Source organism: Pelophylax lessonae, assembly GCF_965119305.1.
Source record: "Pelophylax lessonae genome assembly, chromosome: 1".
Classification (NCBI taxonomy): domain Eukaryota; kingdom Metazoa; phylum Chordata; class Amphibia; order Anura; family Ranidae; genus Pelophylax; species Pelophylax lessonae.
In genome coordinates, this window is record NC_138768.1 from 667,601,183 (window position 1) to 667,628,847 (window position 27,665).

General features: G+C 40.4%; 1 protein-coding gene across 2 annotated transcripts in view; it reads right to left on the reverse strand.

Moving 5' to 3' along the window:
* Positions 1–9,752: 9,752 nt before the first annotated feature.
* The window catches only part of LRBA (LPS responsive beige-like anchor protein), a 1,198,938-nt gene continuing 1,181,025 nt past the window's right edge, over positions 9,753–27,665 (reverse strand). For both annotated transcript variants that reach the window (XM_082258080.1, XM_082258079.1), the window contains exons 53-56: positions 26,505–26,606; positions 26,201–26,397; positions 11,518–11,669; positions 9,753–11,135 (exon numbers count right to left, since the gene is read on the reverse strand). In XM_082258080.1, coding sequence (XP_082114206.1) covers positions 11,045–11,135; positions 11,518–11,669; positions 26,201–26,397; positions 26,505–26,606 — 542 coding nt within the window. In that variant the 3' untranslated portion in view covers positions 9,753–11,044. The remainder of the gene's footprint in view (positions 11,136–11,517; positions 11,670–26,200; positions 26,398–26,504; positions 26,607–27,665) is intronic.

Here is a 27,665-nt window from a genome sequence, read left to right on the forward strand (position 1 = left end):
GAAATCGCATCCGTGATTTTCAGGGTGTCCCTCACTGAGGATATCAAAGCATCTACCAGCGCCTTTTCCTGTGCCAAGGCGGGAGTGGAAACATCCTCTTCCGCGCCAGAAAATTCTGAATGTGGGGACGCATTCTCCAAAAGGGGGTCTGCGCCGCCAGTGACCATATCGGCCTCAGAATCTGAGGTCTGAGATAAGACAGGCGAGGGCCGAGGGTGTTTCTTAGTAAATGCTGCCGCAATAACTTTGTCCATTTTTCTGGACATTTCTTGCATCACATACAAAGTAACATCATGAGAATTAGAAGCGGGCCCTAACGATACATCGGGGGCTGCAGACAAACTCGGGGAATCCATGTTAGACAAATGACCAAACAGTAGGATTGCACAGTAAGAATGTAAGGAGCAGACCGGGAAACGGGGAAACACTGGAACCTGCACTGCAAGGGGTTAAACAGAAGCTTCTCCAGAAAACAGGAGCAATGACCCAAGAGGGAGCAATCCGCGCCCAATCAAATATTAGGCTAAGTGAGATTACAAAGGCACCACAGGTCCCAGCAAGTCCGCCGCTACTGACATGCACTGCACCTTTAAGAGGTGATTGCGATGCACACAGCGCTACTCCAGGGGATAATCCTAAGCCCCCTAAAGGCCTGAGACCCCTCTGAAGATGAAATGGTGAAGGCCAGGGTAGTGAAACTCCTTTAGAGTAGTTACCACATGGAGAAAACAGCAAGGTTCATTAGCAGCATGGAGAAGTGAAAGTAGAAGGAAACACCCCCCGCCCACAAGAGCCAGAAGCTCCTGTGCTGTTTTGTCTCCGGCTCCAGCAAACTGGCCACCGGCATTACAGTGATAGGGATACCCAGGCAGGCTGCTGAGGCCTGTTAAGGCTGCAGGCCATGGCAAAATGGCGGCTTCTTACCAATGAGCACGTGAAGCCTACCCTAGTAAAAGGCATGGGTGGCCTGGGAGAGGTCATCCCGGCGGATAAACCCCCCCTAAGGTAGCGGTATGAGGCGCAACCATGTACCCCCCTCTGAGGCCTCCCCCCCACTGTCCACTACCTGGTATAGCACCAGAGGCAACTTACATTGGGGACCCCCCACTAAAAGTGTCCTGGGGTTCCGGAGCCCAGGGTAGGGAGAGTCAGGGTAGGAGGGGAAGGTCCCAGGTGACCCCTCATAGTGGAGGAGGGTGGTAGGAGGTATGGGTACCCGAGGGTCCTACTCACCTATGGAGGAGCCCACGTCTGCTAACCAGATGGGGGGACTGTACTTACCCAACAACGCTGCTGAGGGTGGGCGTCCATCCTGACAGACTGCCTGTGCAACGCAGTAAGAGTACTGTTGGCCAAATGTGTGTGCATCCCGGCAGAGTGTTTCACCTGCAGGCCAGTCCCCGTCCATGGGACTATAGTCACTATGGAGACCCAGCGCGGAGCTACGGTCTGCAAGCGCTCGCTGGCACAAACTGGGAGACCGTAAGGCTCTCATATAGCCAGTCCGAAACCCAGCCGGCATTCCACGGGAACTGGAGTCAGCAGCAACAAAAAATAAAAAAGGTTCCCTTTAAGACATTTAAAACAGAGCTAGGACATAAGGTCCCAGCAGGGAGCTGTGTGGCCACTCCTAAGACCAGGTAGCTAAAAACTGAAGATGCAACGGTGAGGCAAGGGGTAATAACCCAGGGACCCCGCCGCCCTGGGCGTGTCAAAGCCTTTGGCTCTACCTGGTCACTCCTAGTGGGAGGGGCTAATTACCCATCCATCTATGATTTAAAGCAGCAACTACGTCCATCGGTGGACGAAAGAGAAATTACATTTTTGTTGCAGGGAATGCCAGAAATCTGACTTGCATGTTATGCAGATTTCTGGGAAAATTGGTGAGCCAATTACACAAGCAGGAAATTATGTTTCTGGGGTGTGGTCAGTACTCATTCTGTGTACAGAACAGCTCCAGGTAGACATATTGTATTGAATTTTCAGAAAATTACAACAGCTGCAGAATGAAAAGGAAAGGTAATTTTTAATGACATTCAATCACAATATTATTTGTGTCGCAATTGTATACCCAATATTGTTTTTTTTTTTTATTTGCCATTTTTTCCCACGAAAGTGGAGTTACCCTTTAATAATACCTATGTATTGGTAGGAACCCGAGCAGCTCGAACAGGGTGAAAAAGCCAGCGCCGGATCAATGTACACGGACCTAAGCCATGCCCTACGTAATCAATTAGTATTGTAAAATGTAACAATATTTGAGATGTTTCTCTTTTGATTTTCATCCTGCATTAATAAATGCATCTAACTGGCAAAAAAATATATAAAATGAAATGAAAAATAAAATGATGAAACCAATAGCAAATCAATGAAAAAAAATACTTGGATAGATATGTTATTCCAAACATTTTAAGACTAACACACTATCATTAAAAAGTGTGGCTATTCCAGAATAAGATTTGACCCAATGTCCGTAGGGAGAGCAGTCTGCAGGCAGCAGGAGCACAGAAGGCCGAAGGAAACAGTGGCACAGGGACCCCAGAACCTCAGTGACCAGATGACAGCCAGGTAACTTTCAGCAACTGAAAGCACATTGGTTAGGTTCAGAGACTATAATGCAGAGTTTACAGGAATCAACATATCCAGGAGATATGAATAAGGTCCAATTCCCACTGAAACCATTGATAAGGGGGACATAGCCCACTGAACACCAATGGGCACTTCAATGGCTACCAAGGTAACAGAGCTCATCTGCTACTAAATACAAATATAATGAAAGCATTCACCCCAACCACCAATGTAGTGGGGAAATCAGTACTGACTTCCATTGTAACAAGGGAATTTATACTGATCCCCTGTGGTTTATGGTATTGCATGTGGAAGTAACTTGTTCGGCTCATTAACCACTTCAGCCCTACCCACCGCAGTTTTACTGCGGCAGGCAGGCGCTCCTGGGCAAAGTGACGTAGTACTATGTTGCTCGCTCAGGAGACTCTAGCGGGCAAATGTGCTCCGTCGCCGGCGCGCTCCCGCTCCTGCTCGTTAGCTGGGGAGCCAGCGTATGTGACCGGCAGCTCCGATGGCCACCGGCCACTCGCGATCTCCCGCAGCAGAGAGAGAAGGACAGACGACTGATGTAAACACAGCCGTCTGTCATTCTCCCTGAAGTGATCACAGAGGCTATGTGATCCTGCTATATAGGATCACATGTCTCTGTAATTACTTCACAAGCCATGCCCCTGACAGAATCACACCCCTAGGGACACATTTAACCCCTTGATCACCAGTACAGTTAACCCCTTCCCCGCCAGTGTCATTTTTACAGTAACAGTGCATATTTTTAGCACTGATTACTGTAGTAATGTCACTGGTACCCCGAAAAGTGTCAAAAATGTCAGTTAGGGGGTCAGATCTGTCCGCCGCAATGTCGCAGTCCCGCAAAAAAAAAAACCCGCCATTACTAGTAAAAAAAAAACAATAAAAATGACAAATCTTTCCCGTAGTTAGTAAACGCAATAACTTTTGTGCAAACCAATCAAAATACGCTTATTGCGATTTTTTTACCAAAAATATGTAGCAGAAAACAAATTGGCCTAAAATGTTAAAAAATTTCGATTTTTACTTTTTGTTTTGAGAATTCCATATAAAAGAATGTGAAAAATGTTATTTTTTCAAAATTGTCACTCTTTTTTTGTTTATAGTGCAAAACATAAAAATCGCACAGGTGATCAAATACCACCAAAAGAAAGCTGTTTGTCGGAAAAAAGGGTGTCAATTTCGTTTGAGTACAGCATCGCACGACTGAGCAATTGTCCGTTAAAGTCATGTAGTGCCGAATCGCAAAATAGGGCCTGGTCATTGAGCATCCACATCCTCCGGGGCTAAAGTGGTTAAGATAGATATGTTAACTGTATTTACTATTTTAGCTCATTATAATTGTCTCTAAAAAATGTTCAATTCACAACATAAATATACAGTATGGTGTGGATTTTATAGAATATGAAATGAGCATTTTCTCAAAGACCATTATTTTAGCTAACATTTAGATGAGCAATAAAGCATGTGTTGCCAAGTTATTTTTATCTCTCATTGGCTCTTATTGCTGGAAAGAACAATCAGTATAGCTTAGTTGAGAGAAAGAGGAATGAACATCATTTCTGCACAGGGGCCCTTTACGTTGTCTACAACCAACGGGGACATTTGTATATCGGAGGTGATTGTCACAGTTGACAGTAGTGTGGTGGGCTACTGTTGAGCAGAGCCACTGTTTGCACTTGGGGAGCAGAAGAGGCGGATATGATCATTGGGAGTTAATAGCAGATGTAGGGAGGCATGTACTAACACCATAGGATTAATGTTAAATTCAGGGAGGGATGTACTCTGTGCAGAGGACTAATGCTGGATGCAAGGAGGATGTACCGTGAATAGTGAGACAGCTGGGGGGGAGGGGATGACACTGTGAGCATGTGGTGAGATGGCCAGGAAGGGATGCAGTGTGAATTGGGGGAATAGGTGGCCGGATGTATATTTTCTCAAGACAATGTAAAAGATGCCCATCTGGCATGTTTTCATTTGCCTGAACTATGGCTTGGCAATGAGGCATGCATGCAAGCAGGCATAGAATTGGATTAATCTATGCTGTTCAAAGTGCTGGTTGATGGACTGTTAGAAGACAATACAGGATTGGCTGTAAGATCATTATACCCTGGCGGTAGTCAGATCTCCCTGCAGATCTCTTCATGTCCTTCTGTACTTCTGCTAGGAATGTTACTGGAGTGTTGAGCTTCAACTAGTGTATTAAACTGGGAGATGGTAGCAGCGCAAGGCTCCAGCTGTGCCCCCTCTCCACTACTCTACAACGCTAATATCTTTTATCTTGGCTCAGGGGGCCTGCTTAAGAGTCCAAGGGAGCAGTGAGAAATATAGCAATGCTCCCTCCTCTTATCACAGTGCAACTCCCACCAGCTCTTCCTAGCTGCTGTCATCACTGTTTTCTCTAGCTGCTCCCTATGGTGGTTCTTCCGCAGCTGTGAGAGGGTATGAAATGTCTGGGAAAGTCTGTATGTTAGTAGGTGTGAAATGGGTGGGGAAGGTTTACGTTGACAGGTGTTAAGTTGGTGTGGAGGGCTATATGTCAGCAGGGGTGAAGTGGATGGCGAGGGTTAAATGTGAGTAGGGGGGGTGGAAAGCTGAATATCCATGGAAGTGGTAAGAGGGCAGGGAGAGCTGATGTGGCAATAAGGGCAGTATGTGAGTATTGGTGAAGTATGCAAGAAGGGGTATAGGTCAGTGGTGGTGAGGTGGACTGTGTCAGCAGGTGTAAAATGGGTGGGAAGGGCTAAATGTTGAGAGGCATGTGGCAATTAGGCACAATGTTTCTGTTTGTGTGTAATGAATCTATTTCTATTCACTTTTGGAATTTAATTACTGAAATAAACTTTTTGATATTATACTTTTTTTTAGATGCACCTGTATAGCTGTGTAGCTTTATAACACCTTGGATTTTACAAGGGTTTTGTTGGAACAGTTGTTCTACAATGAAAAACATACCCATGCCTGACAGAAAATATCCTATACAGTATTAAAACCAATAGGGATTGAATACTGTAACAGAAGGTTTATAGTGAGATAACACCAAGCAAAGATATAAGGAAAGAAAGCTGCGCTAATGTGAACAACATCTAAATGATAGAAAAATAAATAATAAACCAATCTCAGAAGAGATGATAAGAATAACAAAATAATATGTGAATGAAACCTGAAATGCCAATATATTGCATCAAAAAAATGCCATCAAGTGACCACTAAGAATCACAAAACACATGAATACAGTATGAATAAAAAAATCTCCATATGGTGATATAAACATATAATGTGAGACCCAAAGAATCCAAAATTGATAGGAGTAAGTGGAGTGGATGAGAGATAGGAAGCCAATGCCTGCTGTCACCACGGTGCTCCAACAAATATGACATGCATATCTGCTTACCAGAATCTGGTATAAAACAGCCTGTACAAATAGTCTCCTCACAGCATCATTTAATGTAGGAAATTCCTTGCTTCAGTGAGCCCACATACATATGGCCAAGAGAAAAGGGATTAACACTGATCCCGACACTGATCTCAGGTAGCAACTCAAGTGGCACCATATAAGGAAACAATAAACTCGATAGTGTAATAATGCAAAACCAGCTTATTTAAACAAGATAAAAGGTTACACTGAAAAAACGCTAAAAGTTCAAAGGAAGCCGGCCGGCTCTCATATAGCCCGTCCTCTGGGCAGCGCAGTGCGCATCCCCATTAGAAGTCTTCTCAGATGAGCGCGTAGGGCACGGCGTGCTGACATCACTGCGCTGCCCAGAGGACGGGCTATACGAGAGCCGGCCGGCTTCCTTTGAACTTTTAGCGGTTTAAAAGTTTAACGGTTACCTGTTTGGAGTTACAAAGGAGGTCTTGTGGTAGAATTATTCTAACGATCACGGCGATTTTGAACATGGTTTACCTACGAGGGGTTGACTTGCGTATGCGTTCGCTTTTGCGCGCAAGCACGGAGGGACGGGGCACTTTAAAATATTTTTTTCTTATTTTTACACTATCCATTTATGGTCATAAGGAATGCTGTCATAAGGAATGTAAACATCCTTTGTGACAGAAATAGGCAGTGACAGGTGCTCTTTATAGAGGGATCTGGGATCTAAAAGACCCCAATTCCCTCCTTTGCACTTAAAAGCATTCAAAACGCCAAGTTTGGCTATTTTGAATGCGGTCATTTTTTTTTCTGGCGCCTTTAAGGCTTCATTACCCAGAAATGACGGGTTTTTACATTGGAGACCAGAACATTGCCGAATGCGGTTTTGTTCGGGTCTTCAGCGGATGGAGGGGGGGGGGGTGTCCCTTCCCGCTCCTTGTCATTACGAGAAAGCTGATCATTGGCTCTAAATAACGGTACCAGGGTGATGCCTCTGGCTGGTGATCTTCCCAGTAACACACCTCATAAATAAATAAAAACTAACCGTAAGTCCCCCTGGTCAGTGGTGAATGGTTTTTTTTTTTATCCAACTGCTACATCTGCAAGAGAGCTTGTTCTTTTAAAAAACAACAAACTTACTGGCATGGTCACCTGGTAAAAATAAAGTCTAAAAAACTAAAATGAATGCAGCATCACATCTGAGAATTGATAATCTGCAATAAAATAAATGTTTTCTTTTGTGTTACTTACCACTTTAAAACAAAAAAATTCAATTGAAAATCTCCTATTGTATACCCAGTTTGATTTGCTCTGCTACATGTGCCTCAGATCTTGTAATTTTAGTTGATGAAAGTAATTGATGTTCAACAAACAACAGATTTCAGTTTTGCAGTTTTACATGTTTAGATTGCAGCAGATTCTTTTACCTTCATCTTCCTGATGCAGGACGCAGAAAGAATTGTAGGCGAATTGGTCCTTGACTGGGTTCTGCAGAGGTGAACTAATGATAATTACTATTTTTGCTTATGGTATTACAAATTTTAAATAAGACTTTCTGATTCAGCATTTGTTTAATTGACTACTTCAGCTCTGGAAGGTCATTTTTTGTGGGGGAATCTTTTATTCCCCCACAAATAGAGCTTTCTTTTGGGGGTATTTGATCCCCTCTGCGGTAATTTTTTGTGCTATTAAAAGAAAAAAAAAGAACCACAATTTAAAAAAATATATATATTTTGACTTTCTGCTATAAAACATTACCAATAAAAAAAATGTAAAAATCTATTTTTATTCATCAATTTAGGCTACATATTTTTGGTAAGAAAAAATCCTAATAAGTGTATATTGATTGGTTTACACAAAAGTTATAGTGTCTACAAACTACGGGATACATTTATGGACTTTTTATTTTTTTTATTGTTTTTACTAGTAATGGTCGGTGATAAGCAATTTTTAGCAGGACTGCGACATTGCGGCGGACAAATCTGACACTAAGTGACACTTTTTAGGGACCAGTGACACCAATACAGTGATTAGTACTAAAAAAAAAAAATATATAAAAAAAAAATGCACTGCTACTGTATGACACTGGCAGGGAAGGAGTTAACACTAGGGGTGAAAAGGGGGTTAAGTGTGCTCCTAGGGAGTGATTTCTAGCAGTGTGGGGACTGGATGTACTAGAGGGAAAGAGGTCTGTGTTTCAGCTAAGCCATGATAGAGAGAGACCATGATATTGATCACTATGGCAAGTGCTGACACACACACACAATATACACACACACACACTCAGCAAGAGAGGTTGATGTCCCCTAGAATAATATAATCGCTCTCCAGCATTGAATAGTGCAGATGAGAGGAGCTTTTCATCTTAGGTCTGATCTTAGGTTTTCTGACATAACAAGTAAGCTTTAGAAAGAAAAAAAAAACTTCCCAGTATCTGCACAGGCCAGCAGTAATAACCACCGTAACCACTGGGTCAATCAGTGGATAAGGTTAAACTGACAATCTGCAAAGACTGGCTTTACTCACAATTCACATAGAAACATTGGTACTACAGACTGGATATGTGAGACACGTTGCAATAAATCTTGTATGAAAACTGTCCTTCCCACCAACACACAGAAATGCAGATATGAATAGATTTTTATAGGGCTACTTTACAACTAAAAATTGTTTCTTGCCAGGATTTTTCTGTAAAACCATGCGTCTTACACAAGCTATAAAGATTCCCATATTACTTGCATTATAAATATTAAAACTCTAACAAAAAGTGTTTTTAGGACAACCTTCGAACACAGATACCGGTTAAGTAAAAATAAAAACATACAATTCAGATTTTGAATTACAAATCATATTTTATTTTTTCCATTCAAACTTACTTCATCCCACACTTGAGCTAATGAAAGATTGTCACTTAATGAATACAAAACAGTGAGCTGTACCAATAAGGAGACAAATCCTGGGTCCGGAAACATAGGAAAGTGGGTGCAGCCCACAGACAGATCACAAATTACAAACAAGTCTTTATGCAATACAGACTTATGAAACAATACAGTATTTTTTTTCTTCACAAATATAGCTTCACAGAATTCTCCACAGCAATCTTGTAGAAAAGTAAGACTAGGTAACAACAATGTTCTTTAGTTTACATTATTACTTTAGACCTGTTCAGGCGTATTATGCCAAACAGGGTTTACAAACTATTTTATAAACAGGATTTGGTTCTAGAACTAGCAGGAAATAATAAACCTGGACTGACTGATCTAGAAAATTTAGACAACAGAGTAAAATATGACTGTGGTCCTTAGATCTACAACCTATAACATAAGAAAAATGCATGTAACCTGTTGAACATTTTAGGATGCCTTGTATGCACTGCTATATATCAACGTCAAATACAAATGTAAAGAAATACCTCTACGAGTGATGCAACATCAGCTCCACAAACTTCTTGGATTGATCTCACTACACAGTGCCAAGTGCACACAAAAGCCATAAACCAGAATTGAAAAATGAAGGCCTTTCTTTGGGAAACTTATTAACTTACCAAATCTAAAACGCAGAGGCTGAATCATGCACTGATTCTACGCTTGTTAAGTTTACCTGTTATGATACCTGCCAAGTGCCTAGCAGTGATAGTGGTCCCAGGAGTCCTTGCTAGAACTAGTATGCAGGAAGGCTGCGTACCTGTTATAGGTCAGGTAACAAGCATTTTCAGAAGAGGGGGTAAGCAGTGCTAGTCTTCAATTTTGTCACATGACCACTTTCCTTTTTTTTAAAAAGAAGGTATTATACCAATTTCTAATATATGGAATTACTTTAAGGGAGAACTGGAAAAATCAGAGCAGAGCAAAACAGGTGTTGCCAACACAAGAAGTCAGTTTGTTAAGAATTCTTACCTGCCAGCAAATATAACAAATAACTAATTTGTCACTATAACCTACTCCAAATTTGCATTATATTTTTTAAATGAGGCTTAGAAGTATTACTAGAGTTTTCTGCAAAATAAATGGTAGCTGTCTGTTCCCCAAAAGAGTGTACCCTACTTTATTTCCATTGGCTTCTCTGAAAGTGTCAGTGGAGTTTGTTAAATTTAGGCTGGTCATCAAAAGCCTTCCATGTTATCATCCATGACGTGCTGCCGCCAGGATAAAAAGAGGCTGAATGAACTGCACATGCTCCTGCTATGCAATTTGATTGGCTGGTAACCAACAATATGTCAGACCCCAGCAGTACTAAGGCACTTGGATGCATGCCATAATTCAACCAAATAAGCAGCACAGGAGGGGTGCAGCAGGGTTTTGATGATTATTCCAACTTTAAGACACCTCTGAACTAAGTGAGCAGCCAAGCCCCAGGGAATGCTCTAAGGACCATTATTTTGTATGGATGTTCTGCTATTTATGTAGAGGATCACATTGCCTGTCCACAAGATTTAAATAATAATTTTATCAGAAAAATTTCTAATGTTTTCCTAAAACCGTTTGGGCACCCAAATGCAAAAATTACTTCATAATGTATCAGTTCCATTAAATGATTATAAGCGATAGTTTTTACAACTCATTTGACAATGTTTCAGTGCTTTGATATTACAATCATTAGAAAACAAAGAGAAAAGTACTGTAGAATGGCATAAAATATAAGAAAGATAGCAGTTTAAAATGCCCTTGAAAAAACCCTCATCCGCTTCGTTAAAATCAAGATCAGAAAAATGCTAAACCCGGCTGGCAATACATCCAGCTGGTATTATTCAGTCACAATTTGAAACTTGTTTCCCAAATACACAGATGAAAATAAACTTCTCCATAGGACTAAAAATATATATTTATTTATATATATTTGTTTTACTACAGAACTCCAGCAGCCTTTACGCTTCTGCTTGTTTATCATCACCACAAAAAAAGCAAGGTCTACAAAAATAGCAATTAACTCTAAAAATAGTTTGCGGATTTGAATTTCATTGAAATTACATTCAGATGTAATAGAGCCATTTATAAGGACCTATGCAGTGGCAGATGGCTGGGACAGCCTGCAGGAAGGGAGCTGTATCAGTGCATCAATTCGCTATCTTCCCTGGTATCAGTATCTTGTCTGATATTCATGGTGCCAGCGGTTAAAGTCATTGTAGAATAGAACAATGCTTCCAGATGCCATGCCAGTAATAATGCACCTAAAATGGATTGAAATCACAAGGTATTAAAACAGCATAGAACATTTTAAGCAATCATATCTGAGCAGATAAAATAACTGGCTATTGTTATCAGTTTTAAAATCCACTTTGTTTAAAATACTATTCTGCTTTTTCCAGTAAATAGATTTGTTTGACTACTACATAATTTACTCTTCTAGTTTCTTTATAAACACATTACAATATTTTTTATTTCTGTGGCATATATCCAAGTAAAGGATGTGAAAGTCCACTGTAAAGTAAAAAGGCTAATAAGAGCAAATGTTTCATTACCATACAGTAAAAAGGTTCCTTAACAGACTATACACATAACAGAAATCACTTTTACGCTGCCAAGTGATGACATTCTCTAAGTAATTTTTACCTTTGGTCATAGGACATGGCCATGGATCGGATGCCAGCATCACAGCCTGGATAGGCAAATAGTTGCTTCATGTCACATACTTGCCATACCATGAGAACTCCACTGTCCCCTCCTGTGAGAAGGTACTGTCCATCCCGACTCAACAGGATTGCCTAGAAGATGTAACAAAATATGCTTTATCCAGGGAAATGCAAATGAACACACACATTAGTTGTTATTATATACATATATAACACTAATAACAAAAAAAATAACATTTTGAAACATAGTGTTAATAGGAAAGTTCCTTTCGTGTTTTAAAGTGATTTAGAAGTCAGACATCGAGCATTGAAATTTCATTTAATTAGCCATTGCTCACGCAAGTTTCGCCTCAACTGTGCTTGAACTTTTGCTTTAATGGGTCTTTTGGTTGCCTGTTCCAGCTGGGATTTCACTAGATGACAGAGGAGGTTTGCATATAGTCAAGAGTCAGCAAATTGACTTTTTGGTCAGATATGTAAGCTCTAACGAGCAGGGCCCTCTAGTTGCTCCTGTTTTGAACTGTATTGTAACTGTATTGTCTTCCTTCACATTGTAAAGCGCTGCGCAAACTGTTGGCGCTATATAAATCCTGTATAATATAATAATAAAAATATATGAGCTAACTTCCTGTTCCTAAACATTACTGGTTAACTTCCTGTTCCTAACCATTACAGGTTTACTACCTAGCTGTTTAAAGGTGTTGCGTCTCTTATATGTTGTAGTTATGATTGAGGAAGGTGGCTTAAATTTCAAAACATACGTCATAATTTCTTCACCATCTGTGGGATGCAAAAAAATACTTTTTGAACAGTAGGTTGAACGACACTACCACTTATTTTCTAAGTGTCTCTATTGATGGGCTTTTTTAGCATCAGAACTGCTTTTCTCCCCATACAAATCAATTAGAATGGAAAAGCAACTTGAAATAGGCAGATGTAGCTTAGGAGGAGATTGAATGCACCTTTCAATGAACGTTAAAAATCTCAGAAGAGTCCCAAATGGATGTCAAAAGCAAGAGGAATGCACCTGAAAAAATGCTGCATTTGACTATCCATAAAGGCCCTAAAGTAGTTTTATGAGATGATGATTGCTTTGCAAGTGTCAGCATCCTGGCAAAATAGAGTTTTCCCATTGTAAAATAGCACAGCAAATTTATCACACTAGCAGCTGAGAAATCACTATTTTGCTTCTATGGTATTTCTTCCTCGCTAGCCTAAACAGCAAGGTGCTTGATTAGAGCTGCTCCCCTACTGGGTCAAACACTTTAGAATTTTCCTTGCCACTGAGGGAGTGACATCATAGGAGCGGATGAGTGCACTCTCCCTGATGGTCCTTTTCCTGGAGAGTTGCTGCCAACCACAGGACTGCTAGCTTGGCATACCCTATACAATTGCAGTTAGTGTCTGTTCCACCCGTTCCCCTGTCATAATCACCTAAAGTGGTTCTAAGAGCTGCAGTTTTTTCACCTTCATACATTCTATTTATAAAAGTAAAAAAACTTCTGTATCCAGCTTCCCCAAATCGCTACCTGAGCCCCATTGCAATCCATGTGCACAAGAGAAGCAGCCTTCTCTGCTCTGTCCCTCCTCACAGGTCAAATAAAAAGCAGTGGGAGCTTTTGGCTCCCATTCCTGTCAATCAAACTCGGTGACAAGGGAGTGGAGCCATGCCCTGCTGTCTGTGTTTATGAACGCAGGCAACGGGGCTCGGGAGTGAGCCCACACTAGTACCCCCATTTCCTATGGGGGCACTGGATGAAGAGGAGCACTGGCAGGGGACTCGAGAAGGAGGAGGATCAGAGCTGCTCTGTGCAAAACCATTACACAGAGCAGGTAAGTATATTTTTATTTTTGTAAAAGGAAAAAATTTACTTTAGAAACACCTTAACTTCAGTATTCCATGAGCACGGAATCTATCATAGATGGTTCCGTATAATATATTACCTGTCTTATTCTTTTAGGTTTTTCAAATTTCTTGAATTACCTAATTTATTAAATAGGAAATGTTGTAATTTTCCCGCTGCCATCTCCATGTAGACAAAAGAAAGATACTGTATAATTCTAATAAAACTCCAGGCAGACATAACACAAATTAATTCTGCTCTATCCAATACATTAATAAATGTATTTTTTTTTTAATGCAATCATTTAAGTAACTGACTTTATTCAGGTATCAGCATCTTGCAAACCCTCTCTAGTAGAGCACAGGCTGGCAGACATAGAAGCAACCCAAAGTCAGTTGTGCTGCAGGTCTCATATGCAACAAGGAAAGTTCTGACGGGAGAAATAAGCAGAGTGACAGAGAGAGGAGCCCATCAGTTTTCTGCATCTCCATTTACTGCCCAGTCACAAGAAAGAGGTGGACAGGACCTGTAAAATGTTACTTTATGCAGAAGAGAAAAATAGGGTCTATGGCCCTGTCAGACGGGGCTGTGTAAACCTCAGAACTGGATGAACAGAAATACCCATTGGAAGGTAAAATAGCTTTTTTTACAGTATGTATTTCATCTGAGTGGTTAGCAGTTTGCACCGAGTTCAATGTTAAAACATTTTCACTAGACAGAATGGCTATGTCAAGATCCCAGAGTGTTACATGGGAACTAAACACACCAACTACTACATACAAGCTGAGTTTTACGTGTTTTAGCAAATTCCTCTTAAAGTAATTGTAAAGTCTCATTAAAAATAAATATTAGGAAAAGGAAACACGTTATACTTATCTCCTCTGTGCAGTTGGTTTTGCACAGGGCAGCCTGGATCCTCGTTGCTGCTCCTAACCCCTCCCTCCTGTCAAGTTCCCCCACAGCAAGCAGCTTGCTATGGGGGCACCCGTGCCGAGCTGCAGCTCTGTGTGTCCAATCAGACACGGAGCTACGGTTTGGCCCTGCCCCCTCTCTCTCCTGATTGGCTGACTTTGTCAGCCGTGGGAGCCAATGGAGCAACGGCTGTGTCCCAGCCAATCAGGAGAGAGAGTCCCGGATGGCCGAGGAACTCGTGGACATCGCTGGACAGAGATGGACCTCAGGTAAATATTAGGGGGTGCTGGGGGGGTTGTTACACCCAGAAGGTTTTTTTTATCTTAATGCAAAGAATGCATTAAGATAAAAAAAAAAACCTTCTGACTTTACAACTGCTTTAAGGTTTTTACCAAGCAGATTGAAAAATAGGAAAAAGTCCTACTAAAAAGAAAACTAAAAAAAAAAAAACTAGAAGGGCATCATGCTAGATAAAATAATGCATTTGTGCCACTAAACGTATACCCTAGCATGAGAGAAAACACTGTAGCCTTTATGTAACAGAAATACAGGCAATGTATATTACCTAAGCTAAATCAATACTCATTTTGCTCCCTTGTTTGCAGTGCTGAAATCTCCTGAGGCAATTTCGGAATTTCAGTTATTACCATGACAAATAATTATTTGTTACACTTAGAAAATTCATCTGAAGAAAATCCATTAACCTTCCAGCCACGGTTCACTACCATTTTATACTCCGAGTGCTTTATGAGAGAAATACTATAGTAAGCAAATTAAAGCCATTAATCTTTAACCCTTCTAGAACCCGAGAAGGTGATTTCTGAAATGTCTTCATTAGATTAGAGCCATCTATTCAGATTATCCAATTTGTCCAGGTGTCCTGATAGGTCAACAGCTCCTCCTCTTATAGCTGAACCTACTGTCCATTGCTTCGGGCAGAGATATTTTCGAATACACGTCTACAGAAAGACTTATGAAGACATAAAGATGACAAAAAGAAAGAAGGTATTTCATAATGGAGAGGTTTATGTAGCCAGTAGAAATGAGTTTGTGTAAAGTCACTTGTGGAGCTAGCTCTGTCTGCCTTTGTGACTAAACAAAATGGCGCAAAATTTGCTTTTGTCTTGAGATTATTAATGGCAAGGATGTAAGCTGAGGAGAAATGCTTTCATGATGTTTATAGGCTATGGGCACACATTCACACCACTCATTCTGATTTCTTATTTTATTTCTTTTGCCAAAGGGAACTCCCCGATGTAAATGTCTTTGCTAAAGACAAAACAAGGGTGTTACAAGGACATTTCTGGATTCCTAATGTATACATTCATGCTACAGCATGGTGATACCGGCATACAGACTTATGACAACCTTAAAGTGATACTAAACCCAAAACAAAAAAATATGATATATTGCAGCTTATCAATCATTCAATGTCGTGGCTACATTTCTTTTCAACTAGGTTTTTTTTTTTTCTCTATTGTCACCTGGTGATCTGGCAAGTAACACACCCCCTGTAATGGAGTGCACCTACTCTGGATGAAGAAGCACAGCAGACAATAGCGTTTCAGCCTGGAGGGAGGGGAGTGTTAGATGGACTAGTAAATTTAAAAACACTGACAAACTGAAGCTAAACGCCAGCTTATAGTTTATAGGCAGTTACAGCAATTCTTTTTTTTTTTGGGGATAAAGATTTTACATGAATAAAAGCTAACCATTGTAAGCACCGCCAGTGTTAAATGGTTTAGCTCATCCCTGTAACTGCTACATCTGCAGGAGAGCTTGATTGTTTGAAAAGTAACATGAACATGATCAACAGGTGAAAATAAAAGATAGAAACCCTAAAAGACAAAACAAATGCAGCTATCGTATCTAAGAATAGGTAAGCTATTATATAATATATCTTTGCTATTGGGTTTAATACTGCTTTATTTCAAAATGCAGGGAGGTAGGGCTGCAATGACGTGCAGGCAGAACTTGCTACTAGTATAGCAAAATGCAAACATTCAGCATTTATTTAAGGTCAATCCAAAACTGAAATACCAAGTTTATGTGGACTACTTTTTTAAAATGTATGTATAGCCAAAACCTCTCTAGAGTAGAGTAGAGAAGGGTTATAAAGCCCCACTTTAATTTTCTTTATAAATTGTTTATTTATGAATTTAGACTCTTGCATACACAATATAAAAAGAGAACAGGTTTAAATGCAAGATATTGAATTAGGTTTTACATATAGTAGATATAAACAAAGGAAATGGGTTAATAAAGGACCATGATCAAAAAAGATTCAAATTAGTGCAGTCTAGAAAGGTGGTAAAGCCAGGGCCGGCGCAAGCAATAGGCAGCTTAAGCAACTGCCTGAAGGTACCAGGAAAGGAGGGCGGTAAAATCCATTTTCCCCCAGGAGCTGAACCCAGTATCTGAACCTCTGAGAACTTGTTCCAGCACTGGACTCCATTGACTTGTCTGGCAGGGGCACACTGGTGTGGGAACCAGTTACACCTGCCTCGCAGCTCGTCTCAGGTCCCACATGGCAGCCGGCATTTCTGTCCCCTCCCCACCCCCCTCACACTAGCACAGCACAGTAAGCTCATGGACTAAAGCCCCTCCCTTCCCTATGCTCTGCTGTTCTCCTGTACAGAATATACAGACAGGAGGAGGATGGACACAGCTCTCCACATCTCACGTTGATCTGAGCTCTGTACCGTTTACAGTATACATGAGACCATGAGACTTGCAGGAGAGGGGGACATAGGGAATGGGGACAAGTTTGCATAGAAGAAAGAAAATGTGCAAAGATTATTCAATTTTTTTTTGGGGGGGGGGGGGGGAGGAAGGGGATACTGTGTGTGGTAGGGGGCAGTTTGGGAGGGAAGAGAACTTATGCTGGAGGGGGTCAGATTTTTATGTCCAACCCTCCTACTTTTTCTCCCCTCCCAAAGCACCCCCTAGCATCTTCAAAGAGATCCTGGCTGCTACAGAAGGGACAATCATGTTGTCTGAGATTCTGGGCGCCTCACTATAGGTTCAGGGCAATTTCCCCAGGTGTGTTCACTAACACCAGGTTAGTGGAGCCGAGTGCTGGAACTATTTTTTGGGACTGGGCTCCAGGACTCAGGGCCAGTTTACACCATGAGTCACGCAGGAATGCATTGTGCATTCCTGTGCGATTCACATGTCTACTGGGAGCTGAGTGATTTCAGCCTATTCATTTCATTGTACTGAAATTGTGCTGGACTGCACCAAGAGTTGTGCAAACATTACTTTACAAAATGCACAGCAACCAGATCCCATGGTACATTTGATCATACGATCTGTTGTAAGAAAACACACTGCATTTGCAACCTGTATTTGGGTAGTCATTAAGTTGACAAATGTGTACAAAAAGCATTGAAATATGTCAAAATCACATCAAAAAGTACTTTAGATAATACACCCCAATAATAACAATAGGTACTCCATATACTTTCCTTTACCCAACCTTTAGGGGAAGGTAGACAAAGAAAATGTTTACACTACATGGGCTAACTGAAGGATGTGGATTTGTGTGAATGTGAATGCATAGTTTATTTGAGGCCCTTTAACCTCTTTTTTTTGTGGTAAAAATCTAAAAAAAAAAAAAAGGTTTTGATTTTTTTTTCCATATTAGCACATTTGCGCATGGAGTATATACTAGAAAATTTACCTTTCTGGGAAAAAAAAACTTGTATGCAAAGCTGGTGAGTCAGTAAATCTCCAAGCAGACTGCATAACATCAAGTGACAGGGGAGTGAAAGGGTGAAGATAAGAGAAAACTGAAGAAAGAAAATATATTCACAGACATCCTCAGAGGGGGAGCAAGCCAAATCTAACACAGGAAAGATAAGCTATATGGCAAGGATCATAGAAAATGATACCTACTAAGAACTACAAAAACAAGAGCGGAGATAGTGGGTACAAGAACAGAATTGTATGCAGACAAGGAAAGCAGATTCTCACTCCCACTGTAAAGTATAAAAGGAATCATCTGATATGCAATATTAAAGACATTTTTAAAAACAGATCCAAATCAGCTCTACACACATCTAGAAGCGATTTGTCATGAAATATAGCCTGAAGCCTAAAGATGTACATAGTATGATGGACAAATTGTGTAAGCATTATACAACTCCAAATAATGTTTTTCACAAACTTTATGTATGTGTATACGGTATGCACTAAAAACACAGTCAATTCAACCCTAAAGCTGGTGGAACAAGAGTATTTGATGATTGACTAAATCCAATTAGTCCTGTGATTGATCAGCTGTAGGTGTCGGCTCACACGTGTATTGACTACAGATATTGTTAGAATGTAGCCTGATGAGGCAAAAACTGGGTGACAGCAATTTCATTTCTATGGGTACTTCTGGCACAAATTTCAATGTTATAGTGCCATAGATCGGTTTACTTTTGGGTCCAATCCACAATATTGCATGTATAAATCTTAGCAATTTAAAATGTAAAATAACTGTTGGTACTGTGAACCAAATAAAACTGGAATTTTACCAGTAAAGTCCATATTTTATTGTACAGGACAGCAAATTAAACTGCAGGTTATATGCCACTACCCAAGTCAGAATTTCCATTTTTTTAATCCTACAGTGCAGGACAGCAATTTAGACCTTGGCATGTCCCCAAGCAATAAAGGAGTTGGCAACAACATAGCACATGGGACCAAAAAGAGAAGGATCAACAGGCAACAAACACTGGGAATGTAAAGATAGACATTTGAATGTTCACTGATGCCAGAAATTCCCATGGTGAAAGAAACTATGCCAGATCTTGTGGACATGCAGATATCAGTTTATGGATTTTAGGTCCAGAATGGGGTTAATGTTAATTTCGGTTTTGGAACTGTGAATAGGTTTGAGTAAATCCTTTGAACCTTTCCTCAGAAGGAATTGTGATTACTACTCCCTGTGCCCGAAGTTTACTCCGGGCAGTCAACAAATCTGTCTGTCTCTGAGGTGAAGTTAAAAGACTGGGAGGTAGGAATCAAGGGGGGGGGGAGAAGGGATAGAAGTTCTATTTTTTAGCCTCTGCAAATAACAGATTGCACCTGGGGGTTCAGGATGTCTCTGATCAAGACTGACACAAATGTAAACAGACATCCCCCACTCTTGAGAATGAGGGCACCTTTCCTTGTGAGGAGTTCTTCTGGGTAGGCTTGAAGGGTTTTTGGGTTCAAGGATTGAAATTTGACTTAGAAGAAGATTTAAAGGACCCTTTTTGGTTAGAGTAGGTAGTAGTAATAGTAATTGTAGGTTTTGGCAGTTTTTTGTAGGGTAAAAGTACTTTCTTGATAACTTCCTTGATAGATGTATTGAGTGATTCACCAAACAGGCACTCACAATCAAAAGGCATGTGTAAAAATGCCTCTTGCAAGCAGGCTCAGTAGACTAAACCTTTTAACCACAGATAATGCACAAAGCAGTGTCATCCTAGAGACTTGGGCAACTAGATTTTCTAGGGTAGGGGTCTTTCAAAACAAAGGGCCAGTTTACTCCCCTTTAAATATTATTTGGTCTGGACTTTTGCCAGTGGGGGCATAAAATACCCTGACATTGGTGGGAGTAAACAATGCCATAGGCTTGGTGGTCAGAGGAAGTTAAAAATAAAATAAATGCCTTAGCTTGTTCCTCATACAATGCAGCAGGTAAAAATGAATCTGCTGGATCCATTTCTGAATCCACCTAATCTTCCTTATCATCCTCAAAGAGATTAGGAGGTTCAGATTCATACTTGTGTATAGATTCAGATGATAGAGGGACATAACAGCGCTTTGGTGCCCTGGAGGCCCAAAGTCCTTTAAGGGCAGACAGTTTCCTAAAGAAATCCGAGATTGTTGTAGTAAAATCTGCCTTAGTCAAAAAGGCTATCTGGTGCCTGCTTGAGAGAGAACTACAACTAGTGGAAAGGAGCTGTGTCAGAGGAACAGCTATCAATCTGCTGGTTTCTCTATTCACATGAGTGCTAAAAGGCCCTTTTTTCTCAGCTCCTTTATTGTCTTGTCCCCACCATTGCTAAGTGAGGAGATCCCCTGTGAGGTACTCACTAAAATAATGCAGAATAAGAGAGTATTAGCATGAGCAGAAAGGGAGTTGTGACAACCCAGGCACTGCCTGATGTCCTGTGGTTGGGTCTCTGGAACAGCAGGCAGCCAGAAGACCAGCAGATGTGCTTCTTGAATTCATGGCAAAAGTGCATTGGCACCTCAGGCAGGTGTGTTTCAGGATCACAAGAATACCTATAAAAAGGGACAGGAGGAACTGATGTACTAAGTAGGTGGGTTGTCCTTCCTGTACATGTCTGCATACATTACTACTACTTTAATTTTGACAGAAGTGTACAGATGAAGGTTACCACGGCAAGATGACATACCCAAAGCTTTCCGTTTCACAAAAGACATAAATTACAAACTTTTTGATCATTAAAACAAGTGTAAAAGTATATCAATAAATACCACTGATCTTTACAGTCCCTATTAATAGCACTGTATTGTATACAAATGAGACTTGCATAATACCCAACAGCAGTGTTACTCATAATTCATATGGCAGTTAAGAAAGAAAATTGTGGATTGCTATAGGCAATTCAGAACATATAAAGCAATCCTCCTCACAGAGACTTTCCTAAATTAGTTGTTTCAAGGCATACCAAATAATGTTAATGCATCTCAGTGCTGCAAAATATGAAGTGGTTTACAAAGCAGAAAACTATTTGTATTATTCACAGCAACCAAAAGTCCCAAGGTCTCCAGTGCTACCAGGCCATGTTTTGAACTAAAACTCATTTTTGACATTATATTTTCTCCCAATCCATGCCTCAATAGAAAAAAGCAAAACAAAATGAATTAGAAGAAGTAAAATCAATAGTTGTGACAGGTAATAGTGGAATACTGAACAAATATAGCTGCACTTATGATCTAGAACACCAATGTTGCTCTTCTCATTGATTTAAACAGAAACAAAGAAAACACTTCTATCCAGTAGATTATGGCATATAAGCAGCTACTGTGCCCTTTCCAATCTCCAGACAAAGCAAATAATTGGTTCCCTTGGGTTGCTAGAGCTAGTGTCTTTGCCTCAGGTAACAGCTCGGTTTTAGGAGTGGATTTCCTTTCCATCCAAGTTATTAATTTTGACATCTAAACATTGCATGGTAGATGTGCTTTGACGTGCTTTTGGCTGGGGCTCTGGTGGGCAACACAGCATTTAAAACAAAAACAGGTGTATTACGTTGATTAGGCTCTGAGTATCCCCAGGCAGTCTGGAGGTCTCTTGGCAGTTTTCATGTGCAGGCTACAAGAAAGTAAATTAGAATTCTGTCCCGTGTCTGATGATTGTAAATTGTTACTTTTGTCGACATCCTGTGGGCTTAGGCTTACCATGACACATGAAACACAACCTGTTTAACTCCCTTCATTCAGTCAATGGCAGTCGGACTTGACCTTAGGTTTCCTTGGCTTCACCTCTAGCACCCTCCCCCCTTCCTATTACTTGAGAAGCAAGTAGTGAAAACATCAGGCTGCCACAGTCATGGGCAGGTACTGCACATTGGGGGGGAGCGGGACTTTAATCACGCAGATGCCACTTGCCTGCCAGCATGATAAAGTGCAGAAGCAGATAGGCAAAAGGGGTTGTGGATTGTTTAACTCTATAACCCAACAGGGACTGCTTTGAAAAAAGGGTAAAAAAAACCATGTGGCTGCAGTACACATGTGTTTGCCTGGACTGCGAACTTCCCCAGCCTCAGGCAACAAACTTCAGCTCCCAGTATAGTCTGAAACACTACAGAAACTGTTTTAGCTAGCAGGGGATTTTAAGATGTTTTACAAATTTATTAGCTTGGCTGACAACATAACAAGTGAATCTGACAGATTATGAATGTTATTATAACAAAAGGGGGAAAAAACTAAAGAAAAAAAAAACTAGAATACATTCTTCAGGGATGATTGTAATAATGATCATCAAAATCTTTCTGGAAACACTTTAGAAAGGGAAGTCTGATCAGTGTAACCTGTAAAAATCTCTCTCAGAGAAAATAGCACAATAGTACTTTGCCAAAACGTGTGAATGACATTGGCTTTTATAGACACATGAAGCAAAGCATTTTAGTCTGTTACTCCAACAAGATGTTTTTTTTTTCCCAAGCAAGTGTTGTGTTTTATTCATTTTATTTTCAAGTAACATTATAATCAATGTAAAATCTCCTAACACAATATGAAAACTAAACACTTTAAAAAGGGTGCTTCCCCACAATATCAATCTCCATACAGTAAGGCAACTCAAGTGCACTATCTTTTTAAATACATATTATGGCATGTGTAGTCAGTGAAAGGTGCATCACATAATTAAAGTGCATGTTCAATAAAAGTGCAAAAAAGTCCATCCGTATACAGTGCATCTTGAAAGTATTCACAGCTCTTAACTTTTTCAACATTTTGCTATGTTACAGCGTTATTCCAAAATTAATTCATTGTACATAAGCATTTACAGCCTTTGCTCAATACTTTGTTGAAGCACCTTTATTTCAAATTGCAGCCTCAAGTATATTTAAGTATAATTCTACAAGCTTGGCACACCTATTTGTGGGCAATTTCTCCTATTCCTCTTTGCAGGACCCCTTAAGCTCCATCAGGTTGGATAGGGAGCATCGTTGCACAGCCATTTCCAGATCTCTCCAGAGATGTTCAATCAAGTTCAAGTCTGGGCTCTGGCTGGGACACTCAAGGGCATTCACAGAGTTGTCCTGTAGCCACTCCTTTGTTATCTTTGCTGTGTGCTTTTGGTCGTTGTCCTGTTGGAAGATGAACCTTCGCCCCAGTCTGAGGTCCAGAGCGCTCTAGAGCAGGTTTTCATCAAAGATGTCTCTGTACATTGCTGCATTCATCGTTCCATCGATCCTGACTATTCTCCCAGTTCCTGCCGCTGAAAAACATCCTCACAGCATGATGCTGCCCCCACCATGCTTCACTGTAGGAATGATATTGGCCAGGTGAAGAGTGGTGCCTGGTTTTTCGTTGGCAAACTCCAGGCAGGCCGTCATGTCTCTTACTGAGCAGTGGCTTCCGTCTGGCTACTCTACCATACAGGCATGATTGGTTGGCTGCAGAGACAGTTGTTCTTCTGGAAGGTTCTCCTCTCCACAGAGAAACACTGGAGCTTTGTCAGAGTGACTATCGGGGTTCTTGGTCACTTCCTTAAGGCCCTTGTCCCCCAATCGCACAGTTTGGCTGGGTGGCCCGCTCTAGGAAGAGTCCTGGTGGTTCCAAACTTCTTCCATTTATCCATTTATATTTTTTTGTTACAATAAAGGTTATTAAAGAAATGAAAATGAACACAGAGTTAACGTGGAAGAAACCGTATACAAAAAAGTCCTTTGTATGGTGCATAAATGAGAACTGCATCAGGTAATTTGCACAATTCCTTGACAAACCAATTAGGAATTTTTTTTCCAATGCAAAATTAAAAACTGTTCATAACTAGTGTTATAAAGCCAGGAACAGGTAAAAAAATACATATAACCCAAACGCGTATTGCTAATAATAATAGGGCTTTATCCACATCATGATGATACAAAAAATAGAGATTAGTGCCATAAAAACGGAAAAGTAGAAAAAGAGGGTAAAATTGAGTAGCTTTAGAAAAGTAATTTGGGGGTAGAAGTAGTATCTGTGCAAGGATAAGCAATATCAATTGTATTCAGGTTATTAAGTCATGGTTAAAGAAAAAGAGTAGGGCAACAATAAGCCCAGGAGTAAAATGAAGGGATAGTTCGTATTCTGCGGAGTAACGAAACTGTATCCAAGTCGTCCAGATATCATGGAACTTCTCGGTTCTGTCAGCAGCTATTGCCATAGATTCCTCCATATTAAAAATGTCGTTAATAGTGTAGAGCCAGTCTCTAACCCGGGGGGGGGGGGGATTTCCAGTGTAGTGGTATCAGGGACTTAGCTGCGTTGAGGAGATCTCAGAATTTGCTGCAGAAATTTTTTAGTACCCTTCCTCAGATCTGAGCCTTGATATATTCCTTTCTTGGAGGTCTACAGACAATTCCTTGGACTTCATAGCTTGGTTTGTGCTCTGACGTGGACTGTTAACTGTGGGGTCTTATATAGACAGGTGTATGCCTTCCAAATCATGTCCAATCAACTGAATTAACCACAAGTGGACCCCAATAAAGCTGTAGAAACATCTCAAGGAAGATCAGTGGAAACAGAATGCATCTGAGCTCAATTTTGAGTGTCATGGCAAAGGCTGTGAATACTTATGAACATGTGATTTTTTTCATTTTTAATAAATTTGCAAAGATTTCAAACAAACTTCTTTAGGGTTGTCATTACGGGGTATTTGTTAAAGTTTGAGGAAAAGAATGAATTGAATCCATTTTAAGGCTGTAACATAACAAAATGTGAAAAAGTGAAGCACTGTGAATACTTTCCGGATGCCAATGCCAAAAAAAAACAAAGCCCAAATTAAATATGCAATCCATGCAAACAAATTGTCCCAAAGAGTGTGTTTGCACCAGTTACAGAAATTATCAGACTGTCACATAAAGAAAGGAAGGTGTCTCAGAGCCGCTCCACCAAAAGGATCAACATGCTTCTCACCTCTCTCTGGTAAGAAGCGCGTTGATCCTTTTGGTGGTGCGGCCTACTGTATGGAGATCTGAAAAGAAGAACTACCTGAAATAGTCTGCACTGCCCACTAGCAACCAATTTATTTTCAAAGATCATTGTCCAAGTGTCATTTTTCAATACAGGTTTTGATCTAATTGACCTTTGTGAGGTAACAGACTGGGTTTATTCTTCCATCACAGGAGAACAGATTCTGCACCGACTACAAAACAGGGCTGTAACATGGATCACTGATCTCAGTGACAACCTACATTTTTCTTTTCCTTTTCTGTTCTACAGGTTGAGACTATCTGGGCAAACATCACAACCATCGCAGAGGAATTTTCCTGAAAGAAGTTTTATCGCTCAGCTCTGAATTTCATACATGATCAACAAGTATTTTTTTTACATTTATTGAATATAAAAAAAAAAAAAGTTACTCAAATAAAAAAACACACAAAAAGTTAACTAATAAGAGAAATTCATTGTAGGGGTTTACTTAAACTTCAAAGGAGGACAGTCCTTTTGGAGCAGGACTCAGGAAGCTGCCATTCTATTGTATGGCAACACCCCGACATACTAACCAGACTGAGTAGATCGGAGTGCAGGCCATGGCAAATGTGAGCAGACATCACAGCCAAAAAAGACAGTAAATAACAACCCTGGAAGTATTAGGTGATATGAGGGCTATAGGTGCTCAGACCAGCAGGAAGATATTTCTGAGTGGATTACTTAAAGAAGTCAAGGGTTATGAAAAAAAAAACATCTATACTCACCTCTATGCTGCAGCTGTCCCACGTTGGCCTAAAGATCAATAACTTTCAAAATCACATGACCGCTGACCGTTCAGTAATGGGTCTGCTCAAAGTGGAGAGCAGTGACTGCCAGTCACCACTCTCTGCACTGCTCCTCTAACACTTAGTTGAAAACTGGGTTGGGGATGTGCTGGGCACAGCAGACTCTGGCTCCCAGCTGTGTGCTGAGAGTTGGAGACAGCCGTTGATCAAGCAGACGGATGGATTCTGACAATATTGTCCAGATCCTTCCAGAGCCTGAAGCAGCTCTGACTAGTCTGCTGATAGCAGGCAATAGCCCACCATCAGCTGACCCTGGATCACAGAAGAACAAAAGTAACTACTCCTGTACCCACAAGAGAAGGTTAAATGGTAAAAAAAAAAAAAAGCTAACTTTCGAACAGAGTCCGAGTTAACATTTCTAACAATTTAGAAGAAATATGATCTAGGTGAATGATAAGGGTAGGAGCATTCATACCCGTGTATTGTCGTCTATCTCCATTGTGGACTGAAGTTTTCCATTTACACTGAACACACAGAAAAGGCCGCGTTCATAGTATATAACACAATGCCCTTCTCTTGAGGCCTGGATAACTTTTGGTCGGATACAGTTTTCTGGAGCCTCTAGCGTTCTCAGAAGGTCTCCATTCATAGAATGTATCAGACATGGACCTTCTGAAACATAAGATATAAAAGGAATCAGTACAATGGTATCACATGAATGCTACATAATTTCATCAAACAGATTTTCAGCTTCAAAAAAAAAAAAAAAAAAAAATTACCTTTGGAGCCACTTATCACCAAGCCAAGTTCTGCACAAACCGTAGCACAGGTGATTTCACGGTCATGGCCAGTCAGGATTGCTCGAGGAGTAGCAAATTCATCTGTAAAAATAAAGGAAGAGAAATGTAAACAGAACTGCAATGGTGTCCGCCTGCAGCCAACACATATTAAAATGAGTGTTCTTATTGGTGGCATTACTGAAACTTCCACTTTAAAAATTCAGTTTAAAAAGATTGACCCTTTTAAAAATTCACTTCAACAGAAATAGTCTGTTTTTTTTGTTTTATTTTCCGACCCTCTGCCTTTTTTTATTGTTTTTAGTAAACTAATGTGAGAGTTTTCAAATGGCCACCATATCTGCTAATACTTTGCATGCTTCCTTGTGGCTCAGTTCAGCATCTTGGATCAAAGAAGAATAGCAGGTACCTTTGAGTATAAGGGGGTATAAGACACTCATTCTTTTCTTCCACAATGTAGCACTTAAACTGGATATACACTATACAACTTTTGTGTTAGATTTCCTTTAGATTTACCTTCAACTATGTAGTACAAGGGCCTGCCTGTTTGCATACAAATTGAAAGTGTTTAGATTTGACCTCATATTATATGCTTTTGGAAATCTAAAGGAAAAAATCTAAAGAAAATTGTATAGTGTGTATCTGAGTGGCAATTGTCAGGCACCAGTGCTGTAATGTTGGGAGGGAAAAATCCTTAGCAATAACTAAAGCTAGATACACACTATACAATTTTCTTTAGACTTACCAAACCCATATAATATGAGGTCAGATCTAAACACTTTCAATGTATATGCAATCAGGCAGGCTCTTGCACAACATAGTTGAAAGTAAATCTAAAGTAAATCTACCAACAAAAGTTGTATAGTGTATCCAGCTTTAGCCTCAACCAAAGCAACCGAAAATTTACACTGGCGCTTCCTCTTATCAATCCTGTGTGTGAGAGAAAACTGAGGGTGCAATGGAAAGAGAAGTATAAACAGCTGTTGGAGGGGGGGGGGGGGGGGACACATTTAAACCTACTGCTTGCATTGCATGTTTTAAATAGGAATATACAGCAGATACAACCATCGCCATCGGAAAAAAACAGGGCATGCTAACACCACAAGCTACGGATTACCATAAAAAACAGAAAAGTGAGCATAC